This window comes from Tamandua tetradactyla, chromosome 4 (assembly GCF_023851605.1).
Source record: "Tamandua tetradactyla isolate mTamTet1 chromosome 4, mTamTet1.pri, whole genome shotgun sequence".
Lineage (NCBI taxonomy): Eukaryota > Metazoa > Chordata > Mammalia > Pilosa > Myrmecophagidae > Tamandua > Tamandua tetradactyla.
This window is the reverse complement of record NC_135330.1, coordinates 57,787,768-57,810,089: the sequence shown is the minus strand read 5'-3', so window position 1 is coordinate 57,810,089 and position 22,322 is coordinate 57,787,768. Positions and strand designations below refer to the sequence as shown.

The 22,322-nt window shown below is 37.6% G+C and overlaps 1 protein-coding gene across 4 annotated transcripts in view; it reads right to left on the bottom strand.

Annotated features, from left to right (window-relative positions):
• The window catches only part of CAMSAP2 (calmodulin regulated spectrin associated protein family member 2), a 147,900-nt gene that overhangs the window by 119,850 nt on the left and 5,728 nt on the right, over positions 1-22,322 (bottom strand). For all 4 annotated transcript variants that reach the window (XM_077157353.1, XM_077157354.1, XM_077157355.1 and 1 more), the window contains exon 2: positions 12,733-12,992. In XM_077157353.1, the coding sequence (XP_077013468.1) occupies positions 12,733-12,992 (260 nt within the window). The remainder of the gene's footprint in view (positions 1-12,732; positions 12,993-22,322) is intronic.

The following is a 22,322-nucleotide window of genomic DNA, read 5'->3' as shown; positions in this document are numbered from 1 at the left end:
AAAAAATTGAATAAATTAATAAATGATAACTGACTTTAGTTTTATTATAAATATAAAAGGTTTTTGTGAAATTATAAGACAAAATAAGCACCATTCATCAAATTATTTCTAGAAAAAAGTAAACTTGCAATTCCAAACAAATCATTACAAAGGAACATGATAAACATCCACTGTCATGGTTAGGGACATGTGTCAACTTGGCCAAGTTGTGGTAGATGTTTATCTGATTGGGCAAGTACTGGCCTGTCTGTTGCAATGAGGACACTTCATAGGATTAGGTCATGATCACGTCAGCTGCATCCACAGCTGATTCCATTTGTAATCAGCCAAAGGGGTGTGTCTTCTACAATTAGTGATGCGAAATCTAATCACGGGGAGCCTTTAAGGAGGACTCAGAGGAGACAGGTCCCATTCCTGCTTCGGTTGGTGAGACTCTCCTGCGGAGTTCATCCAGACCCTCCATCAGAGTCGTCGGCTTCACAGCCTGCCTTGTGGATTTGGACTCTGCGTTCCTGCGGTCACGTGAGACACTTTTATAAGTTTTATATTTGCAAGTGTTCCCTGTTGATTCTGTTTCTCTAGAGAACCCTAACTAATACATCCATCATAAGGTATCAAAACATAATGTGAATTTGTAGTTGATGTGTGTGTATAAGCTAAAATTAATGAACTCCAAATTAGGTACATATTCTAGCTTGTTAGCTGCCGGAGTGCAATATACCAGAAACAGAATGGCTTTTAAAAAAGGGGAATTTAGGGCGGGCCACGGTGGCTCAGCAGACAAGAATGCTTGCCTGCCATGCCAGAGGACCTGGGTTTGATTCCTGGTGCCTGCCCATGTAAAAGAAAAGAAAAGAAAAAGGGGGAATTTAATAAGTTGCTAGTTTACAGTTCTAAGGCCGAGAAAATGTCCCAATTAAAAGTCCACAGAAATGTCCAACCAAAGGTATCCATCCAGAGAATGATATCTTGGTTCAAGAAGGCCGATGAAGTTCAGGGTTTCTCTCTCAAGTAAGAAGGCACGTGGCAAACACAGTCAAGGTTCCTCTCTCGTCTGGAAGGGCACATGGCGAACACAGCATCATCTGCTAGCTTGGTCTCCTGGCTTCCTGTTTCATGAAGCTCCCTGGGAGGCATTTTCCTTCTTCATTGCCAAAGGTTGCTGGCTGGTGGACTCTACTTCTCATGGCTATGTCGTTCTACTTTGCTGTCTTTGAATCTCTTTCATTCTCCAAAATGTTTCCTCTTTTATAGGACTCCAGAAATTTATCAAGACCCACCCAAATGGGTGGAGATATGTCATCACCTAATCTGGCTTAACAACCACTCTTGATTAAATCACATCTCCAGGGAGATGATCTGATTACAGTTTCAAACCTAGAATATTGAATAGGGATTATTCTGCCTTTATGAAATGGGATTTTGATTAAAACATGGCTTTTCTAGGGTCCATACAACATCCTTTCAAACCAGCACAGTACATAACTGGGAAACAGAAAATTGAGTTCCCAGTACTGTATATAAAGAAAAAAAACCCATTGAAAAAAACAGTAGAGAGAAGATGGAGGCTTAGTAAGACGCGCGGGTCTTGGTTCCTCCTCCAGAGCAGCTACTGGGGGAGTGAAGACGGTGCAGAACACCTCCGGGGGCCACGACAGAGACCGGGAAGACAGTGTACCCCATTCTGGAATGGCTGACTGGCTGGGAGAGCCCGCTGCGGTGAGATCACTGAGGGGCATGTGCTTCCCCGGGCCGGAACGGCAGGCAGCCAGAGTCCCTCCCTCCCTCCTTCCCGGGCCGGCTGGGAGAGTTGGACAGGCGATCCCCTCGGGCCACGGCAGCTGGCGCCCCACCCCCCACGCGCAGTCCCCCGAACCAGCTGGGAGAATTGGATCGGAGATCCCCCAAGCCGCGGAGACCGGCGATGACTGGGGTCTGTTCCAAACATGTGGCTTCCCGGTCCGGCTGGGAACGGTGGATAGGCCTCCCCCAAGCTGCGGTAGCCGGTGCCCCCCCGCCACGCTTGGCGCCCCGGGCCGGCTGGGAAATTTGGACAGGCGCTCCCCCAAGCCGCGGAAGCCGGCGCCCCACCACCACGCTTGGCGCCCTGGGCCGGCTGGGAGGTTTGGACAGGTGCTCCCCCAAGCCGCGGAGGCCGGCGACCCTACCCACGCGCGGATTCCCGGGCCGGCTGGGAGATTTGGATTGACACTCCCCCAAGCCACTTCCGCTGACGACCATCCCCCACAGCGAGAGTTTTCCAAAGTTAAAGGAGCCACAGCATCTTTTACTGGTGGGACCTGCAGACAGATGAGCGCCACAGGCGTCACCTACTGGGCAGGATAAGAAATACAGAGCCCAGAGATTTCACAGAAAAATCTTTCAACCTGCTGGATCCCACACCCAGGGAAAGCTGATCAAATGCCCAGACGCCAACAGAAAATAACGGATCACGCTCGGAAAATTGAAGATATGGCCCAGTCAAAGGAACAAACCAATAGTTCAAATGAGATACAGGGGCTGAGACAACTAATGCTGAATATACGAACAGAAATGGAAAACCTCTTCAAAAACCAAATCAATAAATTGAGAGAGGACATGAAGAAGACATGGGCTGAACAAAAAGAAGAAACAGAAAAACTGAAAAAACAAATCACAGAACTTATGGGAGTGAAGGACAAAGTAGAAAAGATGGAAAAAACAATGGATACCTACAATGGTAGATTTAAAGAGACAGAAGCTAGAATTACTGAATTGGCGGATGGAACATCTGAATTCCAAAAAGAAACAGAAACTATAGGGAAAAGAATGGAAAAATTTGAGCAGGGGATCAGGGAACTGAATGACAATATGAAGCGCACAAATATACGTGTTGTGGGTGTCCCAGAAGGAGAAGAGAAGGGAAAAGGAGGAGAAAAACTAATGGAAGAAATTATCACTGAAATTTCCCAACTCTTATGAAAGACCTAAAATTACAGATCCAAGAAGTGCAGCACACCCCAAAGAGAATAGACCCAAATAGGCGTTCTCCAAGACACTTATTAGTTAGAATGTCAGAGGCCAAAGAGAAAGAGAGGATCTTGAAAGCAGCAGGAGAAATCAATCCATCACATACAAGGGAAACCCATTAAGACTATGTGTAGATTTCTCAGCAGAAACCATGGAGGCAAGAAGACAGTGGGATAATATATTTAAATTACTAAAAGAGAAAAACTGCCAACAAGACTTCTATATCCAGCAAAATTGTCCTTCAAAAATGAGGGAGAAATTAAAACATTTTCAGACAAAAAGTCACTGAGAGAATTTGTGACCAAGAGACCAGCTCTGCAAGAAATACTAAAGAGAGCACTAGAGTCAGATATGAAAAGACAGAAGAGAGAGGTATGGAGAAGAGTGTAGAAAGAAGGAAAATCAGATATGATATATATAATACAAAAGGCAAAATGGTAGAGAAAAATATTATCCAAACAGTAATAACACTAAATGTCAATGGACTGAATTCCCCAATCAAAAGACATAGACTGGCAGAATGGATTAAAAAACAGGATCCTTCTATATGCTGTCTACAGGAAACGCATCTTAGACCCAAAGATAAACATAGGTTGAAAGTGAAAGGTTGGGAAAAGATATTTCATGCAAATAACAACCAGAAAAGAGCAGGAGTACCTATACTAATATCCAACAAATTAGACTTCAAATGTAAAACAATTAAAAGAGACAAAGAAGGACACTATCTACTAATAAAAGGAACAATTAAACAAGAAGACATAACAATCATAAATATTTATGCACCGAACCAGAATGCCCCAAAATACGTGAGGAATACACTTCAAACACTAAAAAGGGAAATAGATACATATACCATAATAGTTGGAGACTTCAATTCACCACTCTTATCAATGGACAGAACATCTAGACAGAAGATCAATAAAGAAATAGAGAATTTGAATATTACAATAAATGAGCTAGACTTAACAGACATTTATAGGACATTACATCCCACAACAGCAGGATACACCTTTTTCTCAAGTGCTCATGGATCATTCTCAAAGATAGACCATATGCTGGGTCACAAAGCAAGTCTCAACAAATTTAAAAAGATTGAAATCATACACAACACTTACTCAGATCATAAAGGAATGAAGTTGGAAATCAATAATAGGCAGAGTGCCAGAAAATTCACAAATACGTGGAGGCTCAACAACACACTCTTAAACAACAAGTGGGTCAAGGAAGAAATTGCAAGAGATATTAGTAAATATCTCAAGGTGGATGAAAACGAAAACACAACATATCAAAACCTATGGGACGCAGCAAAGGCAGTGCTAAGAGGGAAATTTACTGCCCTAAATGCCTATATCAGAAAAGAAGAAAAGGCAAAAATTCAGGAATTAACTGTCTACTTGGAAGAACTGGAGAAAGAACAGCAAACTAACCCCAAAGCAAGAAAAAGGAAAGAAATAACAAAGATTAGAGCAGAAATAAATGAAATTGAAAACATGAAAACAATAGAGAAAATCAATAAGGCCAGAAGTTGGTTCTATGAGAAAATCAATAAGATTGATGGGCCCTTAGCAAGATTGACAAAAAGAAGAAGAGAGAGGATGCAAATAAACAAGATCAGAAATGGAAGAGGAGACATAACTACTGATCTCACAGAAATAAAGGAGGTAAAAACAGGATACTATGAACAACTTTACGCTAATAAATACAACAATTTAGAGGAAATGGACGGGTTCCTGGAAAGACATGAACAACCAACTTTGACTCAAGAAGAAATAGATGACCTCAACAAACCAGTCACAAGTAAAGAGATTGAATTAGTCATTCAAAAGCTCCCTAAAAAGAAAAGTCCAGGACCAGACGGCTTCACATGTGAATTCTATCAAACATTCCAGAAGGAATTAGTACCAACTCTCCTCAAACTCTTCAAAATAATCGAAGTGGAGGGAAAACTACCTAATACATTCTATGAAGCCAACATCACCCTCATACCAAAACCAGGCAAAGATATTACAAAAAAAGAAAACTACAGACCAATCTCTCTAATGAATATAGATGCAAAAATCCTCAATAAAATTCTAGCAAATCGTATCCAACAACATATTAAAAGAATTATACATCATGACCAAGTAGGATTCATCCCAGGTATGCAAGGATGGTTCAACATAAGAAAATCAATTAATGTAATACACCATATCAACAAATCAAAAGCAGAAAAATCACATGATCATCTCAATTGATGCAGAGAAGGCATTTGACAAGATTCAACATCCTTTCCTGTTGAAAACACTTCAAAAGATAGGAATACAAGGGAACTTCCTTAAAATGATAGAGGGAATATATGAAAAACCCACAGCTAATATCATCCTCAGTGGGGAAAAATGGAAAACTTTCCCCCTAAGATCAGGAACAAGACAGGATGTCCATTATCACCACTATTATTCAACATTGTGTTGGAGGTTCTAGCCAGAGCAATTAGACAAGAAAAAGAAATACAAGGCATCAAAATTGGAAAGGAAGAAGTAAAACTATCACTGTTTGCAAACGATATGATATTACATGTCGAAAACCCAGAAAAATCCACAACAAAACTACTAGAGCTAATAAATGAGTACAGCAAAGTAGCAGGCTACAACATCAACATTCAAAAATCTGTAGCATTTCTATACACTAGTAATGAACAAGCTGAGGCGGAAATCAAGAAACGAATCCCATTTATAATCGCAACTAAAAGAATAAAATACCTAGGAATAAATTTAACCAAAGAGACAAAAAACCTATATAAAGAAAACTACAAAAAACTGCTAAAAGAAATCACAGAAGACCTAAATAGATGGAAGGGCATACCGTGTTCATGGATTGGAAGACTAAATATAATTAAGATGTCAATCCTACCTAAACTCATCTACAGATTTAATGCAATACCAATCAAAATCCCAACAACTTATTTTTCAGAATTAGAAAAACCAATAAGCAAATTTATCTGGAAGGGCAGGGTGCCCCGAATTGCTAAAAACATCTTGAGGAAAAAAAAACGAAGCCGGAGGTCTAGCGATGCCGGACTTTAAGGCATATTATGAAGCCACAGTGGTCAAAACAGCATGGTATTGGCATAAAGATAGATATATCGACCAATGGAATCGAATAGAGTGCTCAGATATAGACCTTCTCGTCTATGGACATTTGATCTTTGATAAGGCAGTCAAGCCAACTCACCTGGGACAGAACAGTCTCTTCAATAAATGGTGCCTAGAGAACTGGATATCCATAAGTAAAAGAATGAAAGAAGACCCGTATCTCACACCTTATACAAAAATTAACTCAAAATGGATCAAAGATCTAAACATTAGGTCTAAGACCATAAAACAGTTAGAGGAAAATGTAGGGAGATATCTCACGAATCTTACAACTGGAGGAGGTTTTATGGACCTTAAACCTAAAGCAAGAGCACTGAAGAAAGAAATAAATAAATGGGAGCTCCTCAAAATTAAACACTTTTGTGCATCAAAGAACTTCATCAAGAAAGTAGAAAGACAGCCTACACAATGGGAGACAATATTTGGAAACGACATATCAGATAAAGGTCTAGTATCCAGAATTTATAAAGAGATTGTTCAACTCAACAACAAAAAGACAGCCAACCCAATTACAAAATGGGAAAAAGACTTGAACAGACACCTACCAGAAGAAGAAATACGGATGGCCAAGAGGCACATGAAGAGATGCTCAATGTCCCTGGCCATTAGAGAAATGCAAATCAAAACCACAATGAGATATCATCTCACACCCACCAGAATGGCCATTATCAACAAAACAGAAAATGACAAGTGCTGGAGAGGATGCGGAGAAAGAGGCACACTTATCCACTGTTGGTGGGAATGTCAAATGGTGCAACCACTGTGGAAGGCAGTTTGGTGGTTCCTCAAAAAGCTGAATATAGAATTGCCATACGACCCAGCAATACCATTGCTAGGTATCTACTCAAAGGACTTAAGGGCAAAGACACAAACGGACATTTGCACACCAATGTTTATAGCAGCGTTATTTACAATTGCAAAGAGATGGAAACAGCCAAAATGTCCATCAACAGAAGAATGGCTAAACAAACTGTGGTATATACATACGATGGAATATTATGCAGCTTTAAGACAAGATAAACTTATGAACCATGTAATAACATGGATGGACCTAGAGAATATTATGCTGAGTGAATCCAGCCAAAAACTAAAGGGCAAATACTGTATGGTCCCACTGATGTGAACGGGCACTCGAGAATAAACTTGAAATATGTCATTGGTAACAGAGTTCAGCAGGAGTTAGAAACAGGGTAAGACAATGGGTAATTGAAGCTGAAGGGATACAGACTGTGCAACAGGACTAGATACAAAAACTCAAAAATGGACAGCACAATAATACCTAATTGTAAAGTAATCATGTTAAAACACTGAATGAAGCTGCATCTGAGCTATAGGGTTTTTTTTGTTTTTGTTTGCTTGTTTGTTTGTTTGTTGTTGTTGTTTTTTACTATTATTACTACTTTTATTTCTTTTCTTTATATTAACATTTTATATCTTTTTCTGTTGTGTTGCTAGTTCCTCTAAACCGATGCAAATGTACTAAGAAACGATGATCATTCATCTATGTGATGATGTTAAGAATTACTGAGTGCATATGTAGAACGGTATGATTTCTAAATGTTGTGTTAATTTCTTTTTTTTTTCTTTCCGTTAATAAAAAAATAAAAAGAAATAGGGGGGGTTTGTAAGAATAAAATTAAGTTTAGCTTTCATACAAGATGGCGCAGGATGAGAAACGGAACTCACCAAACGAAAGGCTGAAAAACAGCTCAGACTGGTCCTTCAGGCAGGGAAAGGGGAGGGCCTCTGATGCAAGCCTAGAATTGGCGCCAAATCCCTTTATAGGTAAAAACAAGTTTAAATAAGTAATGGCCAGGTTCAATGAAATGTAAAGCATAATCAAAAGCAGGACCCTTTGGCAGGAAATATGAATTAGTTAGACTATCCAGATTGGATACTCTAGAGGTTACAGCCTATCATCAGAGAAAGAGGGGAGGGATCTGCATGCTAACCTTAGGGTATACAGCCTGTGGCAGTGTACTGCTTGGTGCACCAGTCATGGTGCACCTAACCATTTTCTTCGGTTAGGTGTCCATTTTTACAAGATTGTGAATAAATTATTTTCTTCTCCACAACTGGACGAGCATTTGTCCTCTTTCAGGTACGGCTTTCTTTCTAACAAAAGGAACTGGCAGAAAGAGGGTAGGGCTGATGCAGGACTAGGGACTGAGGCTTTTTGAGTTAGTGAGCACAAAATAAAGTGGAAAAGGACTAGGCTCCAAGAAAAGGGGGCACACAGAGCCTGGGGATACACAGAGCTGTATACCAACTCCAGGTCCTGACTGGCAAACCTGGGAAGCTGGGGTCTGGCTCTGAAAAGGCATTTTTTTCCTTTTTTCTTTTTACTTCTTAACAGCTCATTAGCTAGAACTGCAAGCATTCTCAGGCTTCATTACTGCCCCAGGCAAGGGCAGAATGAAGGCATGTCTGAGAGACAAAGTAACTAGTCAGGTGAATGGGAATAGCTTCCTAAAGGAGGTATCTTCCCCAAGAAAATGGGGGTGGGGGCAGGGGCCAGCTCAAGTGGCTGCCCTCCTTCAGGGAATTCAGGCCCCAGGGGCTGGAAAACAGAAGCAACCTAAGCCCACCTTCTACCTCAGCCTCTGTTTCAACCACACCACTAGCAGGGAGAGGCTGCTGAGAATTAAAGGCACGCCATCATTTATACTAGCGGGAAGTTGCAAGCTGATAAGCACATGTCGGGCTGTATAAGAAAAGAACAGAGTCTAGAGGCTTCACAGGAAAATCTGACAAACTACTGGATCTCACTCTTAGGGAAACTTAATACTAGTTACACTCTCCTCCTGAGACATAGGCCTGTCTGGTCTGGGGAAATCTGACTGGGGTTGATCATTATCTGAGACTCTCCTCAAAAAAAACGGTTCTAGACAGGCAGCGCAAGAACCAGAAAAACAAGAGCTGAAAAATTCTGATCAGTAAAACAGAAGCTATGCTAGAGCTCTAGAGTAAGTCGAACTGAATGTCAAAGAACAGAGAGAAAACAAAGCCATCCAACAAGAAAACCCTAGGTAAAAAAGCGAAAATGACCTACAGAATGAACTTATTAAAGAAATCAAATACCTAGATGCCAAGAAAAAATAAGTCATACTAGGAAAATCAAAGACATGGCCTAGTCAAAGGAACAAACCAACATTTCAAATGAGATACAGGAGATGAAACAACTAATTAAGGATGTTCAAACAGACATGCAAAGTCACATCAAAAATCAAATCAATGAGTTGAGGTAAGACATAGCAAAAGGGATGAATAGAAAGAAGACATTGTGTGAACATAAAGAAGAACTCGAAAGTTTGTAAAAGCAAATGGCAGAACTTATAGGAATGAAAGGCACAATAAACAAGATGAAAAAAACAATGGAGACCTACAGAAGCAGATTTGAAGACGCTGAAGAAAGGATTAGTGAACTAAAGGTCAGGGCATCTGACACAAAAGAAAAGATAGGGAAAAATATGGGGAGGCTCTCAGGGAATTGAATGACAACATGAAGCGCACAAATATACGTGTTATATTATCCAAAAGGAGACGAGAAGGGAAAATGGACAGAAAGACTAATGGAGGAAATAATCATGGAAAATTTCCCATCTCTTATGAAAGACATAAAATTATAGATCCAAGATGTGCAGCATATCCCCACAGAACAGAGCCAAATAGACTTACTCCAAGATACTTACTAATCAGACTGTCAAATGTTGAAGACAAAAAGAGAATTCTGAAAGCAGCAAGAAGGAGAAAAATGATTCATCACATACAAAGCAAGCTCAATAAGAATTGTGCAGATTTCTCAACAAAAACCATGGCAGCAAGGAGGCAGTGATATAATATATTTAAGATTCTGAAAGAGAAAAACTACCAATCAAGATTTCTATACCCAGCAAAACTGTCCTTCAAAAAATGAGGGGAAGTTTAAAATATTTTTAGACACTGCAAGAGTTCGTGACTAAGAGACTAGCTCTCAAGAAATACTAAAGAGAGCACAACAGGCAAGTAGGAAAAGAGAGGGGAGAGAGGTCTAGAGGAGAGAGTATAAATAAAGACTATCAGTTAAGGTAAAAAGAGACAAAAAAAATAAGATATGACATACAGAAGACAAAATGATAGATGAAAGTATTGCCTTTACAATAACATTAAGTGTTAATGGAGTAAACTCCTCAATCAAAAGACAAAGACTGGCAGAATGCATTAAAAAACAGGACCCACCTATCTGCTGTCTACAAGAGACTCACTTTAGACCTAAGGACAAAAATAGACTGAAAGTGAAAGGATGGAAAAAGATATTTCATACAAACAACAACCATAAAAGAGCAGGGGTAACTATATTAACATCTGACAAATTAGACTTCAAATGTGCAACAATTAAAAGAGAAAAAGGACACCATGTATTAATAAAAGGAAGAATTCAACAGGAAGACATAATAATCATAAATACTTATGCACTGAGCCAGAGTGCCCCAAAATATATGAGGCAAACACTGATAACACTGAAGGAGAAGTAGACACCTCTACAATGACAGTTGGAGACTTCAATTCACCACTCTCACCTTACTGATCCTCCGTCTAGATAGAACATCTAGACGGAGGATCAGTAAGGAAACAGAGATTCTGAATAATATGATAAATGAACTGGACCTAACAGACATTCATAGAACATTACACCCCACAACAGTAGGATACACATTTTTCTCAAGTGTTCATGGATCATCCTCAAGGATATACCATATTCTGGGTCACAAAGTAAGTCTCAATAAATTTTAAAAGATTGAAATCATACAAAACACTTTTCAAATCATAATGCAATGAAGGTGGAAACCAATAACAGGCAGAGAGCCAAAACCAGAGGAACAGGGAAATTCCATGTATCACTTAAATTACATACCTTAAAAATTATTTCCTACAATCAGGTTTATATGCATTCAAAGCTATCAACATGATCAATACCGCCTGAAAGAAACCTAAGTTTAAAGTAATCAGCAGTCAACCAAAACCCTCAGCTTAAAATTATTTCTAGAAGCATCTTTTTTTTCTTTCTTTTTTTTTTTTTTAACATGGGCAGGCACCAGGAATCGAACCCAGGTCCTCGGGCATGGCAGGCAAGCATTCTTACCTGCTGAGCCACCGTGGCCTGCCCTAGAAGTATCTTTACATTGTATCTTCATACCTACAAACTACACTATGAAAAAATGCAGCAAATGTTAAGTCTGTTACACTTCTAAAGATTATCTAAAATAAATAACTTACTTTAAGGACTATTAGTTTATCTAATACATGTATGCAGCTGCATCTGAAAGAGAAGTTACTATGCAAACACTGATTCACAAAGTTATCGATGTGTTTTTATAACTATTCACTTGGTCCTGAACCAAAGGAAGTAGAAGTAATCATACCAGGAGCATAGAACTAGTGGAGTGATTCAGGAGGGGCTGAATCTAAGATATTGGGACACCTACATAGAATTTTGCTTGTCCTGGTACTGGCAAACTGCTCACATATATGACATGAGAATAAAGCAGGTGTACAAAAGTCAAAGGGTAAGCATACTGTGAATATGGAGCTATCAATAAAAGCTGAAAATCTCATATATCTGATAACAGATAAGCATTCTTAGTTATATTGAAACATCCTATTATGAAGCTATAACTGTCATTATTTTATTCTTGAGTCAATATTCTCCATTCCTTCAATGCATTACATTAGGTTTATTGTTATCTATATATAACAAAGGGTGTGTGTTTTTAAAAAGAAAGAGGCAGAAAGAAAATTAGATCATTCCCTCACCCTGTACTATGTCTGATAAATTAATTTTTGTTCACCCTTCTTAAATTTCATAAGCACTTGATAGTATATCCTTTTACATATACTTCTCCCCTTTTTCCCTAAGCGAAACTAGTCTCATATAAAATGGCATGACTTCATCAAGTGTACAAAACTGATTTTATTTCTAACACCATACTTGCTGACACTTTGCACTTTGTGAAACTTTGTCTAAAGAGGTATAATGCACTAAAACAGAATAAAATGAACTTAAACATTTGGATTTAGGGCTCCAGAGATATCCATGAAGAGAATTCCAAAATGAGTGTCCCAGGCTAGCTTAGAGTCCTTGTGTGTATGTATGTACGTGTGTGTGTGTGTATATATACACATACATATACACACCCACCCACACACAAGAATGAATTAATGGGTATTAAACAAAATAGCATATGATAAGCAATAATTTACCAAGAGGTCATTCAACTATGTAAATGAACACATAAATCTTATCGCTTTCCTAATAAATAGTCAAGTATGCATTTTCACTGTCTTCTAGCTAGTTTCTATGATTAAAAAAATTGAAAAAAATATCACTTCAAAATACTTGGAGATATGTATTTGTTTCTCCCAAATATGGTATAGCAACAAACATTTCAAAACTGTTCTGTTAAAATCTTCCTTCATTTAAAGAGATTTGTAAGAAAAACATGGTTTGTAAACTCTAGGCTGAGCAGACAATCCAATTTCAAAACATACTACAATTCACACTCAAAATTATACACTGCAAACACACAGTAATCTTGGATATATATAAACTCACCATCTGTATGGGTTTCTTGTGGAGATCTCGTTCAGTTACCAATCTTTCCTGGTCAGTGACATAAAGACCTTTCTGTGCTAAAGCCTGGATTACAGCATCATGGCCCAAAAGGGGTTTTGCAGCATCACTCTTGAGAATAAGACTCCCAGCACGACAGTACAGTTCAGCCGATAGAAGCAAATTAACAACAGGTGGTTTGATGTGTTCCTGGTCATACTGATCTGTATAAAATGGTTCTCGAAGTTCCTCTGGCACATTTTCTATAAAGATTAAGGAAAAAAAATTCTCTTACAAGATTTTTATAAAAGAAACACACAATTTATTTAATTAGTATTTATGTAGTAGTACTTAAATTTCCCACTTAAAATAAAATCCTTTAACTAAAAAGATGATTTATATGTCTCATTACTGAACCTAGGCAAACAATCTAGAATGAGAGAAAGATGCAATTTTCCTTTTAGAAGATATTGTTCTGGTTACATTTTAAAAAGGGACTACAAAAGAAATAAGGAGGAAAGTTTTCTAATGAGTTCAGTGGCTCTGGGGAAATTTTTCCAACACACATAGTCAAATCCAAGGAATGAGCTAAAACTTTCCTAAAAAAATAACTCCTACAGATCCCCTCCACTCAAGCAAACAGGAAAGATACTTTAACAGGTATGTCGGGAGACTGTTAGGCCTGTAGTCTTGGGAATGTAAAATCATTTGCCCAAATATAAAATCATTTGTAACTAATCAGTTGCAAAATAGGTACTACTTAATTTATCCTGTCCCTCTGCTTCAAGGCCCTTGGTTACTCTCGCTTTCTGCTTAGCCTGCTGATACTGTTGAGGTGGAGTTAAATGTACCGTTCAAAGGAGAACTTCTCTTCAAAGTCTCTGACACTAATAAACCCTTTCCCATGGATGTCCTTACTGTCCTACCAATCACTCTCCATCCTATCCCAAAAGCCCTTCTGCGCACCCAACTGACACCTTCAATGGAGACACAGAGGAATCAGTTTACAAATGGGACATGGGAATGAAATCAAGTTTTTGTTTCAGGTGTCTTTTCTGCTAGTCATCTCCCATGAAATATCAACCTCCACATTCCCAACGTCTACTCCCACATCAACTTTAGGGGCTGCCTTTGCAATCAAAATGGCAGCAAGATTACCAAAAAACACAACCTCAAGTTTTCTACAAGTTTTCTTTCTTTTTTCTCCCCTGCATCTCTTAAGCTTTCTTCCTTCCTTTCTCGTGTACTACCTAAGAAAAGAATGAGGTTTGTCCCCCAAAAGGAGAGGGCAGAATATCTAAATTAGAAGTTAACATGGAGCTGCAATCATAGAACCTGACAGCTCTGGCCTGGGATACAGCCAGCCCTCTCCATGTCTTCTCTTTGGAAACAGAGGTCCCCTGAGGCCAGCTATCCTATCATTGATTTTAGCAGTCTCCTGAATAGACAGCTTAAATGTAAACTCAATAATGCCATTGTACCAATGCAAGTCAGCATTTAAAAAAACTTATTCATAAGGTATTGATAAAGTTCTTAGCAATTTTCACCTTAAAGTTTTCATCAAACAATATTATTTAGAAAAAATATTTTCATCAAACAATATTACAATAATTATTGAGGTTTCATTTTATATATCAGCATGGTTTTGGGGAATCCAAGGAATTGGAAATAATCCCTGCCCTCATGGAGCCAACCTACAAAAAGACTAGATAGACAGGCAGGTAAAGTTAAATATAAATAACTCAGAATTTAGAGATAATACTAAGCAGTAAATGATTAAGTACCAAACGAAAGAAATGAACAATTAAGTGCTTAGAGTTCAAAGAAGCAAGGGTCACAGAGGGTTGACATGAATTCATCCAAAAGGAATAAAAGACAGGAAGAATGGGCAAAATATGTTTAGACAGGAAAAAAGAGGCTTTCCAAACAAAAGAGAGAGAGAGAGTTATAAACCGTGTTCAAGAGACAGCAAACTGAACAATTTGGGTGGAGAAAAGGGTACATGTAAGAGAACAGTGAGCGATAAAGCAGGAATGGGAGGTTGGTGATAAGATTAAGTAGTTATATCTTTTAAACATGAGGACTTTATATGGCAGTGAACAAGTTATCCCTGACAGTTTTAAAGGAGGAAAGTAAAATATCAAGAGAAATGTTCTGGGACAATTAATCTGGTGTTCAATACTGATGGTGGCAAAAATTAGAAATAGAAGATTATTTTATAAAGATAAGAACATGAAGTTGGAAAGCAATAATAAAAACAGAAAGTGAAGGACAGGAGAGACTCCTGGAATAAATCCAAACGTACCCAGAAATAAGGCAAAGAGAGGGGGACAAGATGGAAAGCAAAGTTGATCAAGCCTGGGTAACCACGAAAATTGTGGTATTATTAATAGAAAAAAGGAAATCAGAAGAATCACCAATTCTGGAAGCAAAATTATATACTCAATTTTATACATGTTGAGTATGAAACAATAGCAAAAATATCCAAGTGGAAATAACCAATAAGTAGCTGGAGATATAGGACTCCGGAAAGAGGACAAGAGTAGATATATCAACTTGGGATTTTAGTGATATCTAAAAATACTACCCTCATTTAAAAATTGAAAGCACTTTCCTTCCTTCATACTTACATTAACCAGCAGTGAGCCAGCCTTAAGCTTAATACAGCAGCCTCAGCATGGAGCATAAACTTAATTGTAAACTGCAGAAAACAGCACTGGTACCCATTTGAATTTCAGTATCACAGAACTAAACAAACTATTTAGTAGAACAACTGTAAAAGGGAAATCTTTTATTTTAAGTTAACTATTATAAAATGTATACATAATGGATTTTTATTTTCTGAAACAATAAAAAAAACTACTTATTCAGGTAACTCGGTAACTAAACAATAGCTACGCAAAGAAAAGTAACTGCTCGTTATCACACTTACAAACTTCTCTATTATATTCTATACATGCCACTTAAAACTTATTTACTTTTTTTACATCCATTCTCACACATGATCTTTATAACAAGTTGGTGAAACTGGTAAATCAGGCAATACACAGATAAATAATAGAATATCTTTATACTCTAAGTGTCAGACACTGTTCCTTTCATTTAAGGCATTTAATTCATCTAATCCTTACAATCTCTTAACCCCATTTTACAGCTTTAAAAAAAAAAGGTTATCTTGAACAAGGGCAGGTAGCTAATACATGCAGAGTGGTTCAGTGGTAGAATGCTTGCCTTTCATGCGGGAGACTTGGGTTCGATTCCCGGACCAGGAACACACACACACACACATCCCCCAAAAAAAGAGATTCATTCAAACCTAAGCTTTTGTGAAAGCTTAAAAGTTTTAAAAAGATCTCAATGCAAGGAAAAGCGAAAGGACCCAGATCAAGTCAAAACAACGTTTCAAGAACACGATAAAAAGATTTTTCACCCCCAAAAAATACAAAACTGTGTATTAAGTATTATAATAGCTCACTTAAAAAACAAGTTTCAAGAACAAAATCTACTTCATAGAAGACTTCAGAAATGTTTATCATTTTGCCAAGAGTACAAGACTCTCATTTTTATAAAAACAGTTTGAAGTTGTATCACATTTTAAAACATGAACTGAAACAGCATACTAGAAAATAAACAGGCAAAATCAAAGATAAAAGGCTTCACTCTCTCCCTAATCTCCAGACAGCAGAAGCCAAGAAATTAATACTTAATGGGTGAAACACCACTCCTAGAATTGCAAAGGATAAGAGACAAGTTTTTCTTGTGCACCAGGACTTAAAAGCAGAACCAACCTTAATCATATCATTAATAAATCCGGACTAGACCTAGGTTTTGAAAGTAACATTCACCTGAAATGCCTGAAGTACAGGTAGAGGGAGTAGAGAAAATATTGCTCAATGCATTTTCTATAAAGCTAGGTTAGTACCAGTTGTATCCACATTCCTGCAAGTGATACAAATTTCTTTAAAACAATGAAGGGATGGGGGATAAGGAACAGAATATATTTTAGAAATGTATTCACCATACTAAGTCACGGAAACACTTTTTTATTTCCCAAATCTAAAAGTTGTTTCTAAAATAATTGCTATTACGGAACTTGTGAGTTTCAGAAACTCCAATCAGGGTGGTGCGATGTTGGCTCAGTGGCAGAATTCTTGCCTGCCATGCCAGAAACCCAAGTTTGATTACCCATGCCTGCCCATACGGAAAAAAAAAAACCTCCAATCAAAAATAAGCCACAGAGGGTGCAAGGGTAGTTCAGTGGTAGAATTCTTGCCTGGCATGCAGGAGACCCAGGTTTGATTCCCAGTCCATGTACTTCCTCCAAAAAAAACAAGCAAGAAAAAGAAAACAACAACAAAACAAACAAAAATTCAACAAATGGTGCTACAATAATGGGAAACTCACATGGAAATATAATGAAATGTGACCCCGCCATATAGCATACAAAAAAAAAAGCCACAGAAAACAAAACAAAAAAACCCATAAAATAATAAGCCACAGACCTTGAACTTAAATTAACCAAAAGACAAAAATGGGTCAAATAACAGGAAAAAATTCAGTTACCTGTAATCAAAATTAAAAAAAAACTAGAATAAGACCTTTTTGCCTATAAAAATGGCAATTAAAAAAAAAAACTTGTTGATAAGGATGTACTGAAGTGGGTGCCCTTATACATATGACCAGAGAGCACAGACCATGTCTGTTATTCACCATGATATAAATCGCCAGCACCTAATTCAGTGCCTGGTACATGGTAAGTATTTAATAAGTATTTGTTTTTAAAAATACATTATTATTTTTAATTCTAGTCATTAACCCAATTTCGAAGTAACTGCAAGATTTCAACCCCCCCTCCCACAAATAACTCCCAGATTCTGTGCTATTAACAATAATTTACTCCTTATATCTCCTTTGAAACATTTTAGTTTTTCTTCATAGGCATACTCTCCATTTCTGCAATAGTTTTCCCTCTCAAAGCCTTAACCTGTATTCACTACATTAGGAGGCTGCATGATGTAACAGAGAAAATTCAGGCTTTGGAAAAGTAGGGGCTTTGGATTTAAAAAGACTCAGTCAGCTCCTAATTTTACCACATATTCTATATACAAGATCCTGAGTGCAGTGATTAACTTCTCCGTGTTCTAGTTTCCCCAAATTGCACAGATAGGCAATCTACTACTACTCTGACATCAACTTCCTCCACCACCAATACTCCCAACTATGTACCAGGCACCCAAGCTTTTCTGATGCTAGAACATGCCAAGTTTATGCCTTCTGACCTGTATACTGGCTTTTTCCTATGCCTGTAATGTTCCTCCCCCTAACCTTTACTTGATTGGCTCCATCCATTCAGGCCTCAGCTTAAATGTCACCTCCTCAGATATATCCTCCCTAACCACCCAATCGATCACCCTATTTTAATTCTCTATAGAGCAGTTATTACTGTCCCATAATAGTCATGTTTGTTTATTTCTGCCTCCTCCCACAAGAATGTACTTCAACAAAAGCAGGACACTTCTATCTTGTATCACTAGCACCTGGAAGAGTTCCTGGAATATAGTGGGCATTCAAAAGAATGTAACATAGCCTTGATTTCATAGCAGGTACCCAAATAAAAGTTAACTCCATCTGTCTCTCTACCCCATTACCAAATGATATGGTGAGTGCTATACGGCATTCCTGAGCTTAAATTATGACCACCACTCCTCCCACTACCAAAGAATCTCTTCTGAGTCCAGATCTGTATAAGCTACCAGCTTACTCAACTCTTCACTTGAATGACTCAAAGAAACCTCGAACTCAAAATGGGAGCCATGTTTCTCAATGTCAAGGGAGAGTTACAAATATGGAAAGGAAGACAACTAAAATGAACTCTGTGCTGTTGGATTGGATTTGGAAGTATCAATATGCACGCACACACACACACACACACACACACACACACATATATATTCATAATATACTAAACAGGCCCAAGACTAAATGCACAAAAGGCAATAAGCACCAAGTACATGTGAGAACATAATACTCATGAGTCCTTAATTCAGCCACCCACTAGACCCCCATTCAAGTCCTCTGCTGTTGGAACAAAAACAAAACCCATGGCTGTTCATCAAGCTTACTAGTAAACTACAGCTATGGCAAACATGCTTATCCCACACCTACCCTTTGTTCAGACCCCAAATCTGATCTGTGAAACCACACCATCAGCAGGGAAGGCTAATGTGGCAGAAAGAAACTGACAGATATAAGAACACATTGTATACCCAGTCTTCAGGCAGTATGGTCTTTTCTCCAGAGTGTGTTAGTTAATCCCATCTCTTTCTTATTGTTCCTCATGTTAATTTGGTCATTTTCCATGACCTCTGGAATAATATACTGAATTGTACTGGTAGTATATTGGAAGCTACCATTGTATCAAGGTAATTTCCCACATGACACTCAGAGTAACCAAACCAAATTAAATATAGGGAAATTTCTTTTTAAAGGAGTACTCCAATGAATACATGAAGAAGTCATGATGGAATTAGAAAATCACCACTTTGTCATCTAGACAATGATCACTAATGGCAACTAACATCAAAAAAAGATAACAAGGCATTAAGTGTCTCCTGATAGAAGGACACACCATCTATAATCTATGCAAAAAATAAATAACATATAAACCAAACTCACCAATTCTCTAAATCTACCTAACAATTAATAAGAAATAAAGGGGACAAAAAGAATCCTGTCAAACAGGATCACAGAGCTCCAAACTATGGGAAACACTATAGGATAAACACTCTGATTGCTCAATTAAATAGCAAAGAGAAAAACTGAGATGGAGGGGGAGGCCATATACTTAAAAACTGAAGGCATATCAAACAATTGCAAAGTATAGTCTTTATATGGATTCTGACTGCAACAAAATATAAAACAATAAAAATTAAAATATATTTGTGGGATAATTGGAGAAATATTAATAGTGATGATACGGAGTAGTATGAGGATGACAATGCTGTGGTGATACTACCAGTGCAAATTTGTTTAAAAAGGGTGTCCCTGACTTTTGAAGATATATACTAATATAGTTACAGATAGAATGATGTGAAATTTGCTCCAACTAATGGAAGGGGAGGACAGATGAAACAAGATTACCATAAGCTGATGATTGTGGAAGACGAGTGATGATAGTATGCTGTTATTGCATCTATTTCAGATTTTCCATAGTCAAACGGTTTTGTTTGCTTGCTTGTTTTGTTTAACAAGAAAGAAAAAAGCAAGAGAAAAATTCAGAACTGGCTCATTCTGACTAGTCTACATCTAACTACTTTGCTAACTCTCACTTCTCCAACAAGCCTAAACATTCTTCTAGGCTCTTTGGGGCCCTCTTTTCTCTCCATACTCTCCCTCAAGGTGACTAGCAATCACCCACTCCCTTGATTTTAATTACCTCCTATATCTCTCAACCCTGAGATCTTCTAAGCTCCACATGTGAATTTTCAGTATCCTAATGCACACAACACCATTTAGATGTTTCCCAAACTCAACACTATTTTCTTCCACTCTTCCCCACCTCACATGCACACACACACACACAAAGACATACAATCTGGCCCTCTCCCAATGTTCCTTTTCTCATTAAACAGAATCTATCTTAACACTTCCCACAAGGTCATCCCTTCTTTCACATATCTAATCAATCACCAATTCTTATTTTTACACTCATCCACTTGTTTCCATAACCACTGCTACCATCCAAATTCAAGCTGCCATCATCTACCACCTGGAACACAATTAACTTCCCAATTGTTTTTCCCCTTCATAACTCAGCCCCCTCTAATATATTTCTAATGTTTCCAGGAGAGCATGTGAAAAACATACTTCCAATGATGTCATCTTGCTGGTGAAACTGAGTGGCTGGGACTACAAATGAAAGGGAGTCTTTTCACTAAATCTACCCTCTATATACTCTTTGAGTTTTGACCTCTGTGCCTGTCTCACCTATTGAAAAAATATTTTAAAGTGTCAAAAAATAAATTTTCAAGAACGTATAATCAAGACCTCTTGTCTCTACTTTAGAGGGCAGTAGTTATAAAAAATAGACAATATTTCTCTGTTTCAATATCTGTTACAATTCAAAATTCTATAAAACATAAATTAGAGGACAAATTTACATCATCAGCAAAGTCTTTATACGAGTGTCACCAAAAAGGAAGATGGAGAATGAGAAGACAATCTAAAAAGATAACCTTGAGAGTAGTAGAATATCATCAGAAAAAAATGAAACCATCACTTTAAAACTTTCATTTATTGAAGACAAATATCTTCTAAAATGTTGCAAATATTTCAAATATCCTTTAATCCAAGGACCTAAAGTACTTACAAGTTGCATGCAATTCCCATTTTAGAGATAGAAAACTGTATTGGTGGAGGGAGGCCTGGGAAGGGGGAAACATGGCAGTTTAAAAATAACTTCTTAATATCATACACACACATACACAGGAAGCTATGGATGTGAAATATGCAATGGGGAGATGAACATTTATTTCAAAATGTTAACTGTTCCATTTCTTTATCTCAAGAAAACAGGGCACTCATGAACATTAGTAGATACGATACTGAAAAGTTCAATAATGAGGGTTACAGAGGGAGATTAGGCTCCTCTCTATTGCTGTATTGCTAGCCTCTTTTTAATCTTTCCTCGTTTGCAGTGAAAAAAAGATTTTTAATAAAAATAATTATTCGAATTTATTTGAAATAATTATAGGAACTACAATCCCATTTCCCAATGGAAAGGAGGATATATGAAGTTGGCCTAAGTGTGAGACTGGAAATTCTAAAACTTTGCGATTCTGAGTTTCTCCTAAGGAATTCAAAGTGATACAAAAATATTTATCATGATTATTCAACAAATAAGGAAACTTTCAGACAAAGAATATTTTAGGAAAATGTCCCAAAAAAAGAAGGGGTAAAGTGGTAGATGGAGAACTGGAAAAATACTACTGTACAGGCATTTTATTTTTCTCTTTTTTTTTACATGGGCAGGAAGCGGGAATCGAACCCGAACCCGGGTCCTCTGGCATGGCAGGTGAGCATTCTTGCCTGCTGAGCCACCGTGGCCCGCCCTGTACTGGCATTTTATCTAAAATGATTGAAGAGACAATGTTTAAATGTGATAAATGAAACAATTATTATCACAGCTAGATCATCAAGCTTGTATTTAATTTATTAAATTATATTTAATTTAAATACAATTGTGTCATTTACCAATACTATATATGGAAAACTAGATCCACTGAGAAGAGCAGAAATTCTAACATTACAGACCAGTGTTAGACATATTTCATATTTCTGTACTAACAAATCAAATATAAATAGACTTGTCAAAGAAAAATTAAACACACTTTCACATTTTTCAAAAACAACATTTAAGACTTACACTTGACAGGTTTTCATGCTTTCTTTATTCCTTCATTTCCCGTACTAGTCTATAAAATTTTAACGGATTATAGGAAGAGTATAACACGGAGGGTTAAATTGCAAATTTTAGTATCATAAAGGCTTAGACTCGAATTTTGGTTCCACCACTTACCAGCTAGACGATCAAG